The following is an 18,403-nucleotide window of genomic DNA, read 5'->3' as shown; positions in this document are numbered from 1 at the left end:
TACCAACGCCCGCATATACTCTTCCACTGGGGTCACTGGGCTGCAATTAGAAGTGGGAACCATGGCTAAGTCTTTCCCCTGTTTAGTGCAGGGGTGCTGAAGTGAACTGAGGCAGCCTTACTGCTGCCCACTGCAGTCTGGTGATCAAGAGTTGGACCTTCTTGTCTGTGGGCTGAATAATTAATCAACATTTTTACAGCACCACAAATTACATAAAGGTATTCCAGAGCCACTGTCACTGTGGAAGTCGTTTTGTTTAGTCGAAAGGAGATGTTTCTCCTTTTCCCCTGGTGCCATGAGTAAATCATTCCTTAATTCGTCAGCATGTTAAACCTCACGCAATGTTTTACATTCTAAAAATGAATATATTAGATGATTGGCGATACAAACATACACATTTTGCCAGAAACAAATTATTTTATTTACACAAACACAAATGTTATAACATGATACAAAATACTGGACTCCAAACAATACAGAAAGGGAATATGGAGTGAGAGAGGGAGGAGGAAATTTGAGATTTACATCAGTTTGAATGTGACAAAAATTATAAACAACTGCTACAACACAATACTGTTAATAAATCACTATACACACACTTAGCACTGCACCTAAATACAGACATTTAACTTATTGACAATTCTATTAGTGACACTGGGTGGTGTCAATGGATACAAAAACAATAAAAATGTGGTTTAAATGCAAATTTAACAATTTTTGTAGTTATACATTTGAAAATAAATTTAAATAGATTGTTGCCAACACAGCAAGGAAATGGTTATAGACAGACTGTTTCACCACATCGATACATCCATCCTCCAGTAGATTCTAGATAAAGGCTTTTTACCTCATAGGAACAAATATATATCAAGGCAGAATAAAATCAACAGGAAAAAATTGTTCCATAGTCAATTAAAGTTACCAAGACTGTATTGGTGAAAAAGTTACAGCAACACAGTACAATTTAATAACACAAGCCATACCTGCGCTCTGCTGTAATAGTGTAATGCAAGCTGTCATCAAAACTTGCTGCTTTGTTCCTCCAACAGAGATGTCTATTATTATTGTACATTTGAACACCAAGCTATACCCCAGTGGAAAATCTAGCATAAGGAGTTTTGGCAAAGCAACTTTTGCACCTGTAGAGAATCCTAAAGGGAAATAACGACTGTAACTCTCCCAGTTAGAATGCTTAATGAACTAGGTAATTAATTAGAATGGCCTTTTCACTTTAACATTTTTTAATATAGAATTTGATTCTTCTGTTGAAGGTGTTTGATGGAACCAAAAATATTATGAAGCAAGTCCATCTATCACTAAAATCTACAGGGATGGCCCTGGAAGAAGCATTTTCCAGACACTAGGCACACATTGGAAAAAAATCAATATTTGTACAGGAAACCCAGTTTCACTGTTTAAAACACATTACCTTCTCCATCTTACAGCTGAGCAGTCATGCTATATTCATCTTTAAACTGTATTAAAAACAATGTAACAGCACAATTTTTTGTACAAACATTAAGATCTGAACAAATAATTTAAACAACCTCCCATCTTTACCCCAATCTTGTACATTTATAAGGTCATCATGAAATCCACATTTCATTTCAAATCACACTAACTTTAGCTAATGAAATCGCTCCTTTCATCTTGAAAGCTAATAGGTTAATGCTGCAGCATTCTCGTGGTCAGTAAAGCCCATCCAGTGGACCCCAAAATCAAAGCAACTTCTTGTTAAAACTTTCCATCACTTCATTAATAAAGGAATGAAAACAGGATTCAACTAAAACTGAAAAAGAGGAATGTACGCACAACTGTTAAAACCGGAATCTTCAATTGCATTCCAGCTCAGATTTTAACATTACTATATCCACCCAAAGTCATTATTGAAAAAGTTATAGTATTTATCCACCCAAACAGCAGCAAATCTATGAATTTAAACAATATATTCTATATATACAATATTTATATTGTATGTCTTTAAGCCAGAAATGTAAAATATATTTTGTTTACTAAAATACATCAATACCAAGCTGCCTGCGTGAAAAAAAACACCATTTTACAAAATTCACGCCAATGTTGCAGATGGCAAGTAAAGCTTCATTTACTGTTGTGAAATGCACGGACTGCACTTGTATTACCTTCTACGGCCAACCCAAGTACGGCAGCAAATCTCTAGTTAACCTGTATTGAGAGGCCCAGCCTTTCACTTCAAACATTTACAGATTCACTGAATCAATCTTATAGCTGTCTACTGATCACAACTCCTACCATGTACAACACAGGTCCAGTCTGTCGTTCAAGGTCTCTTTGATGGTATTTTCTATTTGTGTGAATATTGGTTTAACAGCAGGACAAAGTCCACAAACATTCATTCAGTCATGGTGTCTCTCACCTATTTCTCATCTAGTAACACAACTTTTTTCTACTGGTGAAACTATAAAGCCTACCTCTCTATAACCTCTACATTATTAAATATTTAAGTTTTTGCACAAACCAATTTGTGCAACTCCTTCATTCTTTTACCAGGGCCCGCAACTTGGTTTCTTGAATCAACTATTTCACCATGTTTTGGATTATCGGCCAAGGTAGTAACAAGTTCTGACCTTTTGAACACTAAATCAACCTTCTTTAAAGTTTAATGAAATAGTGAAATCCCATCCACTGTCCAACTACTCTAATTACTTGCTTACTGAGCTGTCTGAGTAAACCTTTAAAAAGCATGAATCTGTACAACTCATACTGCATAATGCATCAGTTCAGTCACACAAAAAATGATCAGGGTTATCAATTTGCTTCCACCTAGACGTTACATTTAATGCCACAATTCAACAACCATTGTACCCGCACTGTTAAAATCCTGCTGACTTAATTCGTTTGCTTTCTAGTTTTAGAAAAGCATTAAGATAAAACATACGTCATCACTAATGGCCTTCTTGATTGAAATATACGGACTGAATTCTATTATGAGTTAGGTGCTCAAATTAAACACTACTCTTTGTGAAGGAAAATGGTTAAAAGAACCTCTTAGAAATTCAGCTGAAAATATTCCAAAGTTAGACCTGCAGTCCAAAAAACTCAGTCTGGTTCTCCTTGCCAGGTGAACCTCAATACAAAATGCAAACAGCAGACCACTTTATCCAGCAGAAACTGCAATCCCCTTAAACATGTATTAGGAGTAAAAAAAAGACAAAAATAACAATTTTCAGAATATATAAACAATAAAATTGTATGAAAATTATATTGAGTTAACCTCTCTTTTTAAATTTTAAAGCTTTTAAGGTAACAAAGAACAAGGGAAGCAAAATTAGGCTTCTTCAAACAGCAACTGGAGAACCCCAAAGGATATATACGACAATATTACAAGACTATTTACACAACTAAACCAAAACTCATCAAGATAACAATTGGTCATCAGCAAATACACAAATAAAGTTTAAGAAATATTACAAAAAAGAAATAAATAAATCAAACCAAATGTTTATACAGAGAGGGGTGTTGTTCATCATTGTGATTAAAAGTAGCTGAAGATTTCTCAGTCGGGTGATCATGTCATTTTTGACCATGTTCCAAAAACCAACAGCAGTATTTCATTGATGTAAATTAAGGCATTTAAAAATGAAGTTGTGAGTTTCAACCACTTTTTTTAAAAAAGGCACAAATTTCCTTTCAATTCTCCTGACAAAATTATTATGCTGCTTCCGCTCCATCCCTTTTTCTTTCCTGCTTTTCAACATCCTCTAGGAAGCAGACTTATCAACTCTCATAAGCATTTCAAACGCTAACATCTTACCCACTGCACTTAGGCTAGGGATCTGAAATCAAAGCCTTGAGTGTTTTGTAACCTTTAAAACATTATTCTCCCTTAAGGGAGAACAGATGAACTTTGAAGAAATACAAAGCTGCGGTGTCCCTTTAAACTCTTCCAATTTCAGGTCTTCAAGTACAGACAGATTGGCTAGTGAATCTAGCTTGAAGACTAGATGTTTTTCACAACAGTTCAAGTTCAATACAATAACACTGTCAGAGGCAGACAATGGACACTGTATGTCTGATAGACTTTAAAGGAGGTTACAAGAAAGATTCACACAGGTGACAGTAATATGACCATTGGCACTTTACATTGCTGACTCTTCTTCCATTGGTTCATCACCTTGCCTAAAAAAAATAGAAAAATAAAGAGTATGTACAGAAGATCTTCATACATCTTACAGTAGTGATCAGAAATAGATATCTACAAAGTTTCAGACCACTTTAAATACTAAGTTTACTGTATCATTTTTTTTTATAGAGTTCTTTAATTTCAGTTCATTAAAATATCCCTGGAAATTTAGCATTTTTAGTTGAAACTATCCAGCTGACAAATGTGGAAAATGAATATTTTCTGGGCGACTATCAGGGAAAAATTCACAGCTAAAAAAATAAACTCAGCACATGTGTATTCACTTCCTCTTTTCTGTTAGCTAAAAATGTAGGCTTTAAATTTATTTAGGTTACATATATAAAAAGTTTTAGATGATACACAAAAGAGGAAGGAGCACAAATCACACTACACTTTAAGGGTAGCTAAAAAGTTGCATAGAACCAAATTTCTCGACAGTCAGAAAGAGATTTTCCAGGAATCACTTAATCAGAAAATCTGTTCCATTTCAGGTGAAAAAATAAAATGATTTAAAATACAGACTATTGATAATTCAAAATCTTTTTTTCTTTTTTTACACACAATTTTTTCAGTTATCCAATAACTTGAATGGATCAATGTAAATAGCACAACAAAGTAGGGATTTAATGCTATATAACAGAATGACCAGATTTCAAGTAAGTAATTTTGAATTATGGGGTGAGAATTGTACTTTAACCCCCCCAGAATTAATTTAAAAAAATGAAGATTATACAGATATGGCAGGGCCAGAAATGGAATCAATTCAAGTGAGCCCGTATATACTAATAAAAAGGCTAATCTAGGGCTACTTGGAGAATAATCCAATGGCCTCACTGAGATTAGACAAACTTGCAGCTTCACTGCCCATGTTATGAGGTCAGGACTACTAGTTGTTTGAACATGATATCACATCTGGAACTATCAGGTATTCTATTTATACAATGAAATCAGTGCTGAGCAATGCCAGCAGATATTAAACTTTAATGGTTCAAAGTCAACTGTACATAAATCAATCCATCTGGCGTAGGTCCTGACAGGTACTGAAACTTCAACGTATGGTTTCCCCCCCCCCTACTAAGCAGCCTTAATTCTTTTTAAAAAAGGAAGACTCCTGTGATAGCTCAGAAACGTTATTCAGTGAGTAGCCGAGCCATACAGACTAGTAAGGTCCCAGGTTTGACCCCAGTCTGTTATCTGATCTCGGCAGGAGTGGCAATAGGGTTTCTACAATCGGCCACATCGTTTCTGGGTTAGGGAGTGAAAAAATAAGGTGTGATTCTTGCTCCTGATTGCTATTCTGTGACCAGTTTTATAAAGTGCATGTGCGCAGACATTGAATGAGGATCGGATCAGGCTCGGCTGCAATGATCCCATGATCAAATAGATTGCCAGTATGGGAGTGCAATTGGCTCTTGTTGAGCAAAACTCCAGTGAAGAATTCATGCTTTGATGTGAGGAGAGCAGCAGAGAAAAATTGACAAATTAACGATCGACATTTCTGCAACCTACTCATTAGTTCACTTCATTAACAAAAGGGAGATTAATCTCTCCTGTCCTCCATCCTATCACAGACCTTCCCTTTTGTTCTTTCCTCCCCTCCTTTCTTCCCCTGCCTCTGCACTTGCTTAAAACCGGTTACATCTCTAACTTTATCCAGTTTTGATGAAAGGTCATCGACCTGAAACGTTAACTTTGTTTCTCGCACCACAGATTCCGCCTGACCCGCTGAGTGTTTCCAGCATTTTCTCTTTTTATTAACTATGAACATGGTTTGCCACAGATTTATCTCCAGGCTTGCTGGTGGCTCTGCCAGTTAGTAGTGTGTTTTGACTTCAAATGTTCCAGTGTTTACCAAGCACATTTCTCTCAGTGCAACAGCCATTTGCTTCAGCTGCTGCCAGAAAACCACAGTGCAGAAGGCAGTGGGAACATAAATTTATACATGTATGCCATGCTGGGAGGCGTCCTGCCATATTAATGGCTAAGGGCTACAGGCCATAATCATGGCTACAGTGATCTAGAGGAGCATACCATTTAAAGTGCTGGTTAACAAAAGACAAGATCCCCTTAGACCGGATTCTGCCACTATTCGTACTTTTATGGAGAGAGATGAACTGGTGATGGGTTGACAGCCCCTTGGCAGGTCTCAATTGCTGAGCCCAACCAATCGCCTAACACCAGGAGATGGGGGAACAAATGGCATTGGTAAAAACAGATTAATTTCAAATAAAATCAATTTAGCAGTACCTCTCCCACCAATGACAGGAATAACCATGCTTACTCTTTTCCTAAAGGATGTGACTGCTGCCAATGAAATAAAGTAGTTGCGCACGCGCAGTTCCAGTGTTTTTTGGTTATTCTCACCGGACTGCCCACAGATTGGTGAGAAAGGAGGGGAGGGGGTGGGGAAAAGTGATCGCTGCTGCCAAACTGAGACGTGTCAGGAGAAGTAAATAAAAATTAAAAGTTGAACTCGTGTTTCTATTGGCTTATGAAAGGTAACATTTATGCGCAGAGTGCATCTGCGCAGCTTCCGGTTCGTTGGCAGCAGTCACTCAGCTGAAAAAGCAGCAGTGCCGTTTACTTAACTTCACTATTTAAAAAAAAAAATCAAGTTCGATGATCTAGTTACCTGGCCTCTGGTTCAGAATTGCTCTGCTCAGTATCTACTGACAGAGAGGCTAATGCTGTAACAGTTTCTGCTTCGTCTTTTTCATGCTTTTGGGCCTCTAGCAGTGAGTAGCCTACTGTAGGAGCACAGCGCTTCACCGAACTCCAGTGTTTGCCTGAAAGTCAAAATCACAATGGCTTGGAACATTTGTCAAATGCTTAACTTTAATGGGGCACAAACTAACAACTATAACCAATATATATAGTGTAAATAACTATCAATGCTGCAAACAGATATAAAATATGACATCTGTGTACCATGCAGCAACTGCACAACAACCATCCTTTCTCCAGTCAAGGTAGAGAAGGCAACTAAGAGAAAGACTACAATCACTTCAGATCACAGCTGAGCCTGATCATATCCTCACCCAACCTCGGTACATGCGCGCCTTCCAGCAAGGGTGACTCCCCTCCCTAACCCTATCCCAGGGGTGCGGAGGTGGAGGTCAGCTAACTAATCAGCACAGACCAGAACCAAACAGGAGACTTTCTGGTTTGTAGTTGGTAAGCTGGGAAAGCCATAGCAATGTCTCCATTCACAAAGTGAGTTCAGATTGCACAGCGCCATCATTGCCAGTCTGGCCGAACTCAGGACCACTTTGTAGTTGCATGAATATGTTCACCGAGTCCTTCCACAAATGCAGCTCTATTCACTGGTGCTGAGGCAGCTGTGTAAGCAAAGCACAGATTATGCTGCACAGAACTGCGTCAAATGGAGGCAGTTTTATACACGTCAATGTACATTGCTCTGTTTACATTGCAGGGTAGATTTCAGAGCATTGGTGGCAACACAGCAACAACTGCGCATGCACCTTTGAGATTGTTAATCAACTGCGAACATGCAAGGACCACTCATTTTGTGGCTCCCAATAGTCTCTAAAATTGATGGCCTGCAGAGGTCAGTGATGCAAAAAAATCATACGGGCATGCTGAGCCCTCAGAACAAATGACAGTGACTCACGTCATTACAGGCGGTCATTTATGTATGCTCCTGGTGGCACAGTGCCTCCGTATGGGGAAAAAAACACCACTTGAGGTGGTACTCTGCACTGCGGGAGGCACCATCATCAGTTCATTTTTATTACAATACTGCTGCTGCCCAAGTCAGGGCTGCAGCTGTTGGCAGTGTGGGAATATAAAGGCAGCACTAAAGAGCTGCCATTTTGGAATTTAATTAAATTGTAAATTTGTTCAACTAAGTACTTTGAAACAGTTGATCAAGCACAAGGAAAAATAACTCACCAGTATTATTGTCATACAACCTTATGCACGAGATAGTCAAGCATTACATCAACGTGTGTATAAGCTGTTAGATTACTCAGTGAGACAACTTACTTTGAATTTCAATAACTTTCTCTAGTGATGCTACTGCATTCGCATTGGGTTTTTGCTGAAGTATTTCTTGAGGAAGAGGATCCAGCTGGTGAGATTTATTAAAAAAACATGAATAATGTACCATTATATACACACACACACACATTAATTACGCTAGCATTGCTGGGAAATAAATAACCTTGTAAGTTATTTTCTGATGTCAGAAAGTGCAAAAAAAAACAAAATTTCATCATTCATCCATCATTTTAAGTTACAAAAGCTATTGTCTCCTATTAGCTGAATTTGTAATGCACTCTCAACCACTCAAGAGTTATATGCATGTATGGTTACAAAACAAATAGATTGTTATGGGAAAAATTAAATGTCCGAAAGACCAAATGAGACTTTAGCTGAATCCCTGCAATTTTTTTAATGACAATCTATTATTTTTAAAGTACATTCTGTGCTCCAGTATATCAAACAAGGATTGTCAGTTTAGCGCCTATGCCTGTTAAGTTAAAGTAGTATGTTTACAGCATGATCTGGTTTTGATTTTGACTGTTCTGCATACCTCATTACCCAGCAGGGCTGAAACGCAGGACTCGGATGCATCACAGATGGCAGTGAGATCATGTCCTCCTTCCAAAGCTAGAACCACACGTCCTGCAGCTAGCTTCATCAGCTGTTTGGTCAGGTAGCCAAAACCTAAGAGAGAAATATATATGAAGTACACAGACTAACATCAATGGAACACCTTTCTTCTCTCAAATCTATTTTCTATACACAACATTTTGAGAATGGTTTATACGGAAATACACCCCATCATTAAATGAAATCATGCCCTTGAATATAATTAGGATAATTAAAAACACATAGTAATGTAAAATCACTCTTCTTGCCTAATCCTTTGAAAACACACACATATATAATGGTGGTTTTGTTCATGTTTAGAACTTATTTTGATTTGACAAAATCTATGATACAATGCAAAAGTCCTTCTTTAAATATTTTGAGTTTTACTGCTAACTGTGAAATGTCACGGACAACAATCATGTTAATATAAAATGAGTCAGGATGGTGAGTGTTTACGGATAAAATAAAAAAAACTCACATCTGTGAAATCTAGCTGCCTTTCATATGCATGTAGAAACCAATTTTGGTGCATACTAATATTAATTTAATTTAGTTCAATGGAAGGTTTTTCACAAAATTAGAGATCACTGACTTTTTGCTTATTATAAGTTTAACATTTTAGCTGATTATTGTAATTTAAAGCTAAATGAATACAGAAAATAATGTTAATTGTATGGAGTTTAAAAAAAATTATTGTATAGGTCCATTTAATTTCAACAGGCAAGAGAAAATGAGATAAAAACTGATTTTAGTCACATTGTGCTGTGCAAATTGTGTTTTAATTTTGTATTGGGTCACAACTTACATGGTTTTCCAGTTTCACCACATACAAATAGTCCACAAATCTGTGTACTGAAAGACTGTGGAGTCAATTGTTTCCTAGAAATGTACAACTCTGCCAGTAGCATGATTACAGGAGGACATTAATAAACTTGCAGAATGGGCATATAATTGGCAAATGAAGTTCAACACAGATAAATGTGAGGTATTACATTTTGGTAGGAAGAATAGGGAGGTCACATATTACTTGGAGGGTGCGAGTCTAGGTGGGGTAGAGGAACAAAGGGATCTCGGAGTACAAATGCACAAATCTCTAAAAGTTGCGACACAGGTTAGCAAGGCCATAAAAAAAAAGCAAACCAAGCACTGGGGTTTATTTCTAGAGGTACAGGATTGAAAAGTAGGGAAGTTATGCTAAACCTGTATCGAACCTTGGTTAGACCACACTAGGAGTACTGCATAGAGTTCTGGTCGCCATATTATAAAAAGGATATAGAGGCACTGGAGAGGGGGCAGAGAAGATTTACAAGGATGATATCAGAAATGCGACGGTATACATATCAGGAAAGGATGAACAGGCTGGGTCTCTTTTCTCTTGAAAAAAGGCTGAGGGGTGACGTAATAGATGTCTTTAAAATTATGAAAGGTTTTGATAGAGTGGGTACAGAGAGAATGTTTCCACTTGTGGGGAAGAGCATAACTAGAGGCCATCAATATAAGATAGTCAGCAAGAAATCTAATCGGGAATTCAGAAGAAACTTCTTTACCCAAAGAATGGTGAGAATAGGGAGTGGTTGAAGTGAAAAGTATAGATGCATTTAAGTGGAGGTTAGACAAGTAAATGAGGGAGAAGGGAATAGAGGGTTATGCTGATAGATTTAGATGAGGAAAGACGGGAGGAGGCTCGAGTGGAGCATAAACGCCGGCATGGACTGGTTGGGCCGAATGGCCTGTTTTTGTGCTGTATATCCTATGTAATGAATCTGGAGGCCACTTAATTGTATACTTACAGCTGATTTAATGGGAAAATCACAGGATCAAAGCTATTCAATATTGATCAAGCTATCCTACTTTTCATCCGGTTTGCCATATAAACATGCAGGGTTCACCACAATGTTTGATTAGTGATAGGTTTTTAAGTAAATAAAAAAGGTTTCAATTCCACGGTGCATGGCAAAGAATAAGAAGAAACAGTTCTGAAGTATTATGCATTCCAACTAGATTTAAATGGGAGCAGTAATGGTCTATGTATTTTTGAAAGCACTTCATGGGTACATTAAAATACTTATTTGAAATGAGGCCACTTCATTGGTGTATTAAAACACTTTCTTCAAACCTCTTCTCTTTCAGAATTAAGATCAAAGGTAGTAAAAGAATAAGCACAATACAAAGCATTGCACCTTTATGGAATGAGCTATTTAATATTACAAAAAGCTGTAATGTATGCATTAACTTTGCTCAATAGGAGCTAATATTAAAATGGGTAACAGTTTTATATTAAAATGCATGCGGTTGCTCTGTTGCTGGCAGCTTACTGGGTGCAAATGGAAAAGGTTCGGCACTGCATATTACAAACATCACTGTATTCAACGGAGGGTTCTCCCGACAGCCGCTTTTATACTGGCAATTGCTGAGGTCAGATTCTGGGAAATTAGCATCAATGAACCAGCTCCTGGTGATTACACTACTACCATGTAAAAAAAAAAAGTCTACCGTCCTGTATCTAGGCTAAGTAAACTGAACGCTTTAGTGTAAACGGCAATAACCAGCTCATGGATGCTGGTCTCCCAGATTTTAAACTAAACAAGCACCACTGTAAAAGCAGCTTACATCTGGAAGTACTACGGTTCAAATATAACATTTATCTTTTCTCCAGCTTCTTCTTTACATTTTAGTCCATGTATTGTGGTACTTAAACTGAGACTATACTTTCTAATTTGAAGAAATAGCTCAATCTAAACACACACATGCATTTAATTAATTATGCTTTCGTTTTATGCACTTAGTCAAAAAGAGGGAAACAGAATTACTTATTTATTGAAAAAATTGTACTGGTGGTATACAATCTGTTTTTTGTTCTGGTAACAGTTTTAAAGTAGGCCTGCAGGCTCAATTCAAGAAATTCTAAGTTGGAAATTGCATTTTTATATAATTTAAAGAGAGTTTTAAATAAACAGGACGTAAAATAATTTTGGCACAGTGTACATATAGAAACTGCATTCCATTGTCGAAAGCTGAAATGGGCATTTAGTGCTTCAAGTACTGCATGGCCTGAGAGAACAACAAAAATACTGAGTACTGGATTATTCCTACAGGCTGGAACGTGGGCGTGGTAGATTCTCATTACCCCCCCCAAAAAGTGATGACTACAATGATTTAAAGCAGCGGTTTTTAAAACTTATGGAGGAACCACTACAAATATTGGCACACTCCTGGGAGCCCCCGTCCAAACTGCTGAAAGATATTTTCAAAGGAAAAAAAAGTGCTATTGTTGCAGAAAACATATTTATTCATATATCTGTCCTGCCCTAGGGAAGGTGCTAACTCAAGTCTCACACGAGATCCTTACAGTTTTTTTTTTTAAATCTTCGGAGTACCTTCTCCTAGGTGGGCTACAACCAAGGCTAATGAGCCCAAGCTACTCTTTACGATGGGGGTGGGGCGACCCACTCCCTCAAATGCGAGTACTTCGATCCAGTTTTCAGATCCGCTGCTCTGGTTTGCACTCGCTGAGTTTGCTGGAGTGAGGCCCACACCCTACCCTTCGGACTCAGGCAGGGGCACTACCACCGAGCCAGTGGTCACTCTGTCTGGATGCGAGTACCTGGCTGGATGTCAATTCTGTATTTAGAGACCATATTCTAGTCTTCAATCACCGGGGCTTGTCTGGAGTGGGGCTCGAACCTTCATCTTCTGACTCAGAGGCGGAAATGCTAACACTAAGACAGAAGCTCACTCTTTTATTAATATATTCAGGAATAGAAAAAATGTAAGCCAACGATTACAGAAAAAAAATAGAATATAAAAATCTCACGACACCTGGTGTGTCTGGCCCAGAATGACAGCAATCTAACGACTTTGCAGATCTCCGGAGATCCCTTCGTGAAGCCTAGTTTGAAAACTTATGAATTAAGGACCTCAACAATAATACATTAGTCCTGGCAAAGTAACTTTCAGGATACAATTTTTAATGTTACAACTTACACTTGGCTGTTGCAGAATATCCACCAAGTGGTGAGGGATGTCCTTCTACAGCATCAAAGCCAGCAGACACCAGCACAACATCAGGAGAAAACTCATTGGCTATGGGCATCACAACAGTCCTAAAAAATAATACATCAAATTGCATAATATCCAACTGCAGATAAACCTATCTGCTTCATATTCACAGACTAGACGTGGCTTTGGACGTAGTAGCCGTAGGAAGCACTACTTAGTCTCTAGAATTTTCACTGTTAACAGTTAAAAGGAAAATCCTGCACCCTTTTCAAATTTATCTCACTGGAACAGAGTTTACTTACTTTTCATTTTAAGTACTAACAGATTGTATTGGGTAGGTTTAATTTTTAATAGTTTTCAATTTCAGCCCATACACATTTACAAAAGGGACACTGTCTCTTTAATGCCATTCAGGAAGCAGTTTGCTAAAACACAAGTATGAGTTCATGCCCATGAAATGGTTGAACAGTAGGTGGCTGCTACTCACATTTAAGCGACTCTGGACTAACAAATAACACATGCCCATATGGTGTAAACTTTAGCCCAACAGCATTTTATCATCAATTGTGTTGGCACCATGGCATATAGAAAGCACATGGAATTCTAGGAACTGTGTGCCAAAGGTAGATTTTTTTCAGTATGTCTGAAAATCAGTTTTAAAGTGATTTTTTTTTATACTTGAAGTTTTCAATCTAAGAGTTAATTCAACTTGAATAACCTAAAGAACACAACACTCTAAATGCATTATACAACATAGTATGGAGCCATACTGTCCAGGAAGATCCCAGGTTCAATTCTTGATCTCTACCAAGTTAGTTGATCTAAACCGTGACAATGGTGAAGACACTAAAATTTGCCTCAATGTCTTCAAGCTTGGGTGGGGCGGGGGAAAAGCAAGTGCAAGGGTATTCTGTTGGGCCTCCAGCTCACAATTGCTGTCCAGTGACCTCTGCTTTAAATTGCACATACGTAGCTGTCCAGTAAGGACAGGATCCACCTTAGTTGTAGTAACTCCCATGGTCAAATTGGCCTACACAAGAAGAATTGTCACTGGGCAAGATACCAGTGAGCTGTTAGAACACATGGAACTAAACCACAATGAGGTACCACCTTCAGGAAAAAAGGGAATAAAACCCGTGTATTCTGCTGTTGGTTTTCAATCTATAGCATTGCACTATATATTAATAAATAAGAAGCTCTCATAGAAATCATGAATATGTTTCAACAGAGGAAATGAGCACCTATGCAGTTATAACCATCCTTTCTCTTTAGGGAGCACCAAATACATGACCCCAAACACCGCGGAAACACGTCCTGCTCAGCTGGCCTGTAGGTGCCTACCACCCGAGGACAACAGAATCTTGGTCCCTTCTGGCTAACAAAACTGAAGTTCTGATGACAAACACAAGGTCCTTATACAAGCAGTATTTTTTTAGCAACAATAAAGACAGCAGTACATGCACTGAGTCTACTGAGAATTTACAATAAACATTATGAAGTCTAAGAAAAGCAGGCTCTTTAACCAAACAATTTAGATAAAACTTGCTTGCAACAGTTCAAAATGATGCTGTAAAACTGCAACCAACTCAATTTGTCTACCATCATCCTTACTATTATTAAAGACCTTGTTATAAGTGCAGTAATGCTTGCACCTTTTTTTTGTTTGCAAACAAGCAAACAGCAGACATATGGCCTTTAAAGTCAGTAAAAGTCAGCTGAACTTCAATGATTGAAAACAGCACCGGGATAATTTTCTAACATCAAACAATGATGGCCTCAAAGACAGCAGCTGGAACTACACAAGTGTAAGAACAAACCTAAGTCTACAAAATTTGTGATATGCTGGGTATGCAAAAAGGAAAAAGGGCAGCCTTCTGGATTTCATTATATTCAATTATCTGATCCAACTCCAGCCTGACCCTGTAGCATGCAAGCAAGGAAATTTGGCTTCTAGTCTGTTTAGTGTTATCCTGCCTGAGGCTCTTGACCATTTCCTGGAAGCCCCCCCTTTCCCAAATGTTAGTTCCTTTGAATAAAATGTTTTCCTGAATTCTATTGGCTTTTTTTTTTTGCATGCGCTTTATTAGATTCTTTTTTAGCATCAACTGATTTAAGAAGTATTTATAGATAGTTCTTGTGAGCGTAAAGTAGACTGGTACATGTCTAAATAGGAAACTTGTACAATTAACAATCCCAGCCCAGCTACTCCAGTTAAAATTGTTGCAGTGCTAATTACATGCAGGTGAACACCTGAAGCAATATTCTAAGCCTGATTTCACTGAAAGTAAAATAATTACAAGGTTCAGAAAAATAACTTAATTGCAGCAATCAATCAATATTTAATCCTCAGGCTTTTAAATTAAAGCCTTTTTGTGTGATGCTTAATGAATTTGCCTCTATTTTAATTGCATTATTTATTTTACTAGAAGACTGTTACATACAGGGTGCTATGAATAAACAAAGGAAGACATGTAGGTGGAGAGAGGGTGTGTGGGTGCTGAGAGAAATGCGATCATGTCAGGTGCATGCTATTATTGAGGAAAAACATTTTCTAATTTTGCTACCAGAAATGGTTTTCAGACAATAACTTCATGTAATGAAAGCTCACCTGAAGGCTGTCAAGTACTCCACATCTCCATTAGAGGGATCCACACCACCTGTCCAAGCAATATTGACATTGAATCCGACTCCAGGTCCCGTTCCAACCTTAAAGTCATTAAACAAAGGAAGATGTCTGTAAACAAAACTTTAAAAAGAAATCATAACAAACAGATGCAATATTTTTTAATGTAAAATCTTGCTCACTAAGTTTAATTACTCTTACAGCTCCAAGGAAGATTTGGATATGAGAGATGATAAAACATTACAGCCTACCTTATTTATTGCCATAGGCCCAACACTATGTGTAACAAACTGAAATACAAAATCGATCTATTGACAAGCTAGTTGTTTTTTCCTGGTGAATGCTTTTATTATCCAATATATCTGCAAATGCCCCTCATTCCAGTATGGATGTGATAGAGACACGAGCCTGATGTATTTTGGCAAGTTGTCCTTTAAGGGGAAATCATGAATCAAAGATATGATGTGGAAGAAATATTGGGCTACAAAGGAATAGCTGTATTTGGATGGAGTCAGAAGTAATGGATCCTCCTCCCAAAACAAGTTTTGGTTCCTCGTGAGGAATTCCATGACATCCATGGTATCTTTGCACTGTATCAGTAAATACAGTGGCCCGTATTTTCTGATCGCAGGCCTCCCACGGGCGGAGGCCTGCGATCTGGAAAAATCTACACCCTTACCTGAGAGCTCCCGGGACGCACACGCCTCCGCTCCTGGGCCTCTCCAAACTGCAAGTGTGCAGGGCCCACGTATCCCAGGGGCGCATGTAGTTCGCAGCATCCCTGGGATCACGTGGGCCATGGGGAGCCAATCAAAGAAGGGAATCTCCCTTCATACACTTGACAGGAAGACCTGTCAAATATATGAATGGCGATCACCCCAAAAACATAGTAAAACTTTAAATAAATTTAAAAAAAAATCACATTTTTAAAATGACTTAAAATTACAATAAATTAAGTATTTTAAACAAAAATTTAATTTTTTGAAAAAAATTGAAGTTTTTTTACGGGGCTAAAAATAAAGTTACTTTTTTTTTTTAAAAGTATTTTTAAATGGTAAATCAGTGAAAATATTTTTTTTTACTTTTTTCAACTCTTATCTGGTAATTCCCTGGTAAAAGCAGGCGTAAGAATTGTAAGGGTTTTCTGCGGGCGGAGGGTCTCCAGAAAGCGGAACTCTCCACCCGCAGAGGCCCTTCTCCAGGGCAGCCGGAGGATCTGTCAAGACCATTCTTGACAGATCGGAAATGCCGGTTTTCAGCGCATGCGCAGTATATGCCTGAAACCGGCATTTCCGATGTCCCTACGGGTGGGTACACAGCGCGTACACACCTGTAGGCATCGGAATATCTGGGAAAGTGTGTTTCTTTAAAAATATTGATGATCTAGTTATAAGGTCCTGTTTGTACAAATTTTTGCAACGACAGTCATATAATTATGTTAATGCCAACTAATTTATACTGACCACCTTATACAGGCCATATAAAACTGGTGGTCTTGCTTCCTCCAAAACTAAGAGCATCATCGCAAATGTGTAGGCATTTAATGAAGTATGTGAGGAAGCCAGAGCATCCACTGTGGATGGCGTATATATGTTGGGTAGAACTTGTCTTTTCTATGTACCAGCACACCCTCTACTGCCAAAAGAGCTCTAATTCCTACTGGTAGGCAAGTGTACAAAGGGTGGTTCTATTGTGCATCACAACACTGCAATATGCATTTGACTCTGGGATTCTACTCCAGCAGTTACACTGGATCGGACACAAAGATTCCCACCTTGGGCATATCTTGTTGGTGGTGGTTCAGACAAAGTGGAGTGAGATTTGGCAACTCTATACTGTGGTCAATGCGTCAAATTTAGACCAGTATAGGTTGAAATTCAGTTTGACTGAAAAAAAATCACAATTTAAAATCAGTGGACTAATGTGAGCACCAGTGATGCCAGAATTTGTAGATGTCAGCACCAGTGTGACTGCAGTGTCTGCACTGTATAAACAGGGGCACTCGTGTAATGGTAATACGGACACAGCATTTGTATGTGAAGGGTAGATGCACTGAGACACTCTGGCACCTGCCTTTCAGATACACTACTGATCTGTATAGAGAAGGGATGCAGAGTTGGGTCCTACGGCATCACCACACAGGTATTCATTCTGTGCCCCTGCTCCAAGGTCTGAAATTAGTTTAAGAGAAGCACACTTCAAAATTTCAGCTATCCATGTAAATGGTCAACAATGCTATATTTTACAAAACTCAAAGTAGATAACGCTTAATAGATACATTAACATAACACCACAACCTTTAAATAACTATTCTGTAACAAAAGCAAAGGCAACTTTGGAATTGTAAAAAATTTGTTCTGCAAGCTATAAATTAAATTAGTGCTTGTGTATTTACTAATTGAAGACTTTACAGCATCTTGGACTAGAAGTTTTAAAAAATGTTACTATTTTTAATTTATTCAAAGAATAATTTTAATTATGAATAGGACTGGTTCCTTGCACATTTATCAAACCATGTTACTTTAGAACATTAAAGCAATAGTGAGCTACATAAACTGAGTTTGTTGGTTAGATGATATAAGTGTGTTTTGAATGCTTCAAAGGAAACATTATACTCAAAGGGTTAATAAGCATCAAATTAATAGTAGTTGGCAGTAACTCACTTCATCTGGGGCACCACTGCCAGGAAAGAAATTTCCATCATCATACCGGTGAAGAGAAATGTACAACACATTAGGGTCATTGTAAAAGGCCTGCTGTGTACCATTTCCATGGTGAATATCCTACAAGTAATGGAAACAAACATATCAATTTCAAAAGCATAAAAATAAAGAAACATCTTCTTCTGATTAATTTCCTGACTCTTCTTACAAATTACCTTTTAATTAGCCAAGCCAGGTCACGCACTCTGTGTTAGGAAATGTTGCCTCAGGCTTTGAGAATTTAGATATTTAGTTCTAAATACACCGTAAGATGAAATCATTCCTTCACAAATTCGCTTG

At 38.0% G+C, this 18,403-nt stretch overlaps 1 protein-coding gene across 8 annotated transcripts in view; it reads right to left on the bottom strand.

Moving 5' to 3' along the window:
* Positions 1 to 397: 397 nt before the first annotated feature.
* The window catches only part of hdac5 (histone deacetylase 5), a 334,491-nt gene continuing 316,485 nt past the window's right edge, over positions 398 to 18,403 (bottom strand). For all 8 annotated transcript variants that reach the window (XM_085966332.1, XM_085966329.1, XM_085966334.1 and 5 more), the window contains 7 exons: positions 18,065 to 18,184; positions 15,387 to 15,484; positions 12,764 to 12,882; positions 8,718 to 8,851; positions 8,168 to 8,252; positions 6,795 to 6,948; positions 398 to 4,158 (listed from right to left, as the gene is read on the bottom strand). In XM_085966332.1, coding sequence (XP_085822458.1) covers positions 4,119 to 4,158; positions 6,795 to 6,948; positions 8,168 to 8,252; positions 8,718 to 8,851; positions 12,764 to 12,882; positions 15,387 to 15,484; positions 18,065 to 18,184 — 750 coding nt within the window. In that variant the 3' untranslated portion in view covers positions 398 to 4,118. The remainder of the gene's footprint in view (positions 4,159 to 6,794; positions 6,949 to 8,167; positions 8,253 to 8,717; positions 8,852 to 12,763; positions 12,883 to 15,386; positions 15,485 to 18,064; positions 18,185 to 18,403) is intronic.

This window comes from Somniosus microcephalus, chromosome 24 (genome assembly GCF_052327205.1).
Source record: "Somniosus microcephalus isolate GS21.2 chromosome 24, FLI_Smic_1.0, whole genome shotgun sequence".
In the NCBI taxonomy this organism is placed as follows: domain Eukaryota; kingdom Metazoa; phylum Chordata; class Chondrichthyes; order Squaliformes; family Somniosidae; genus Somniosus; species Somniosus microcephalus.
This window is presented reverse-complemented; position numbering and strand designations above follow the sequence as displayed.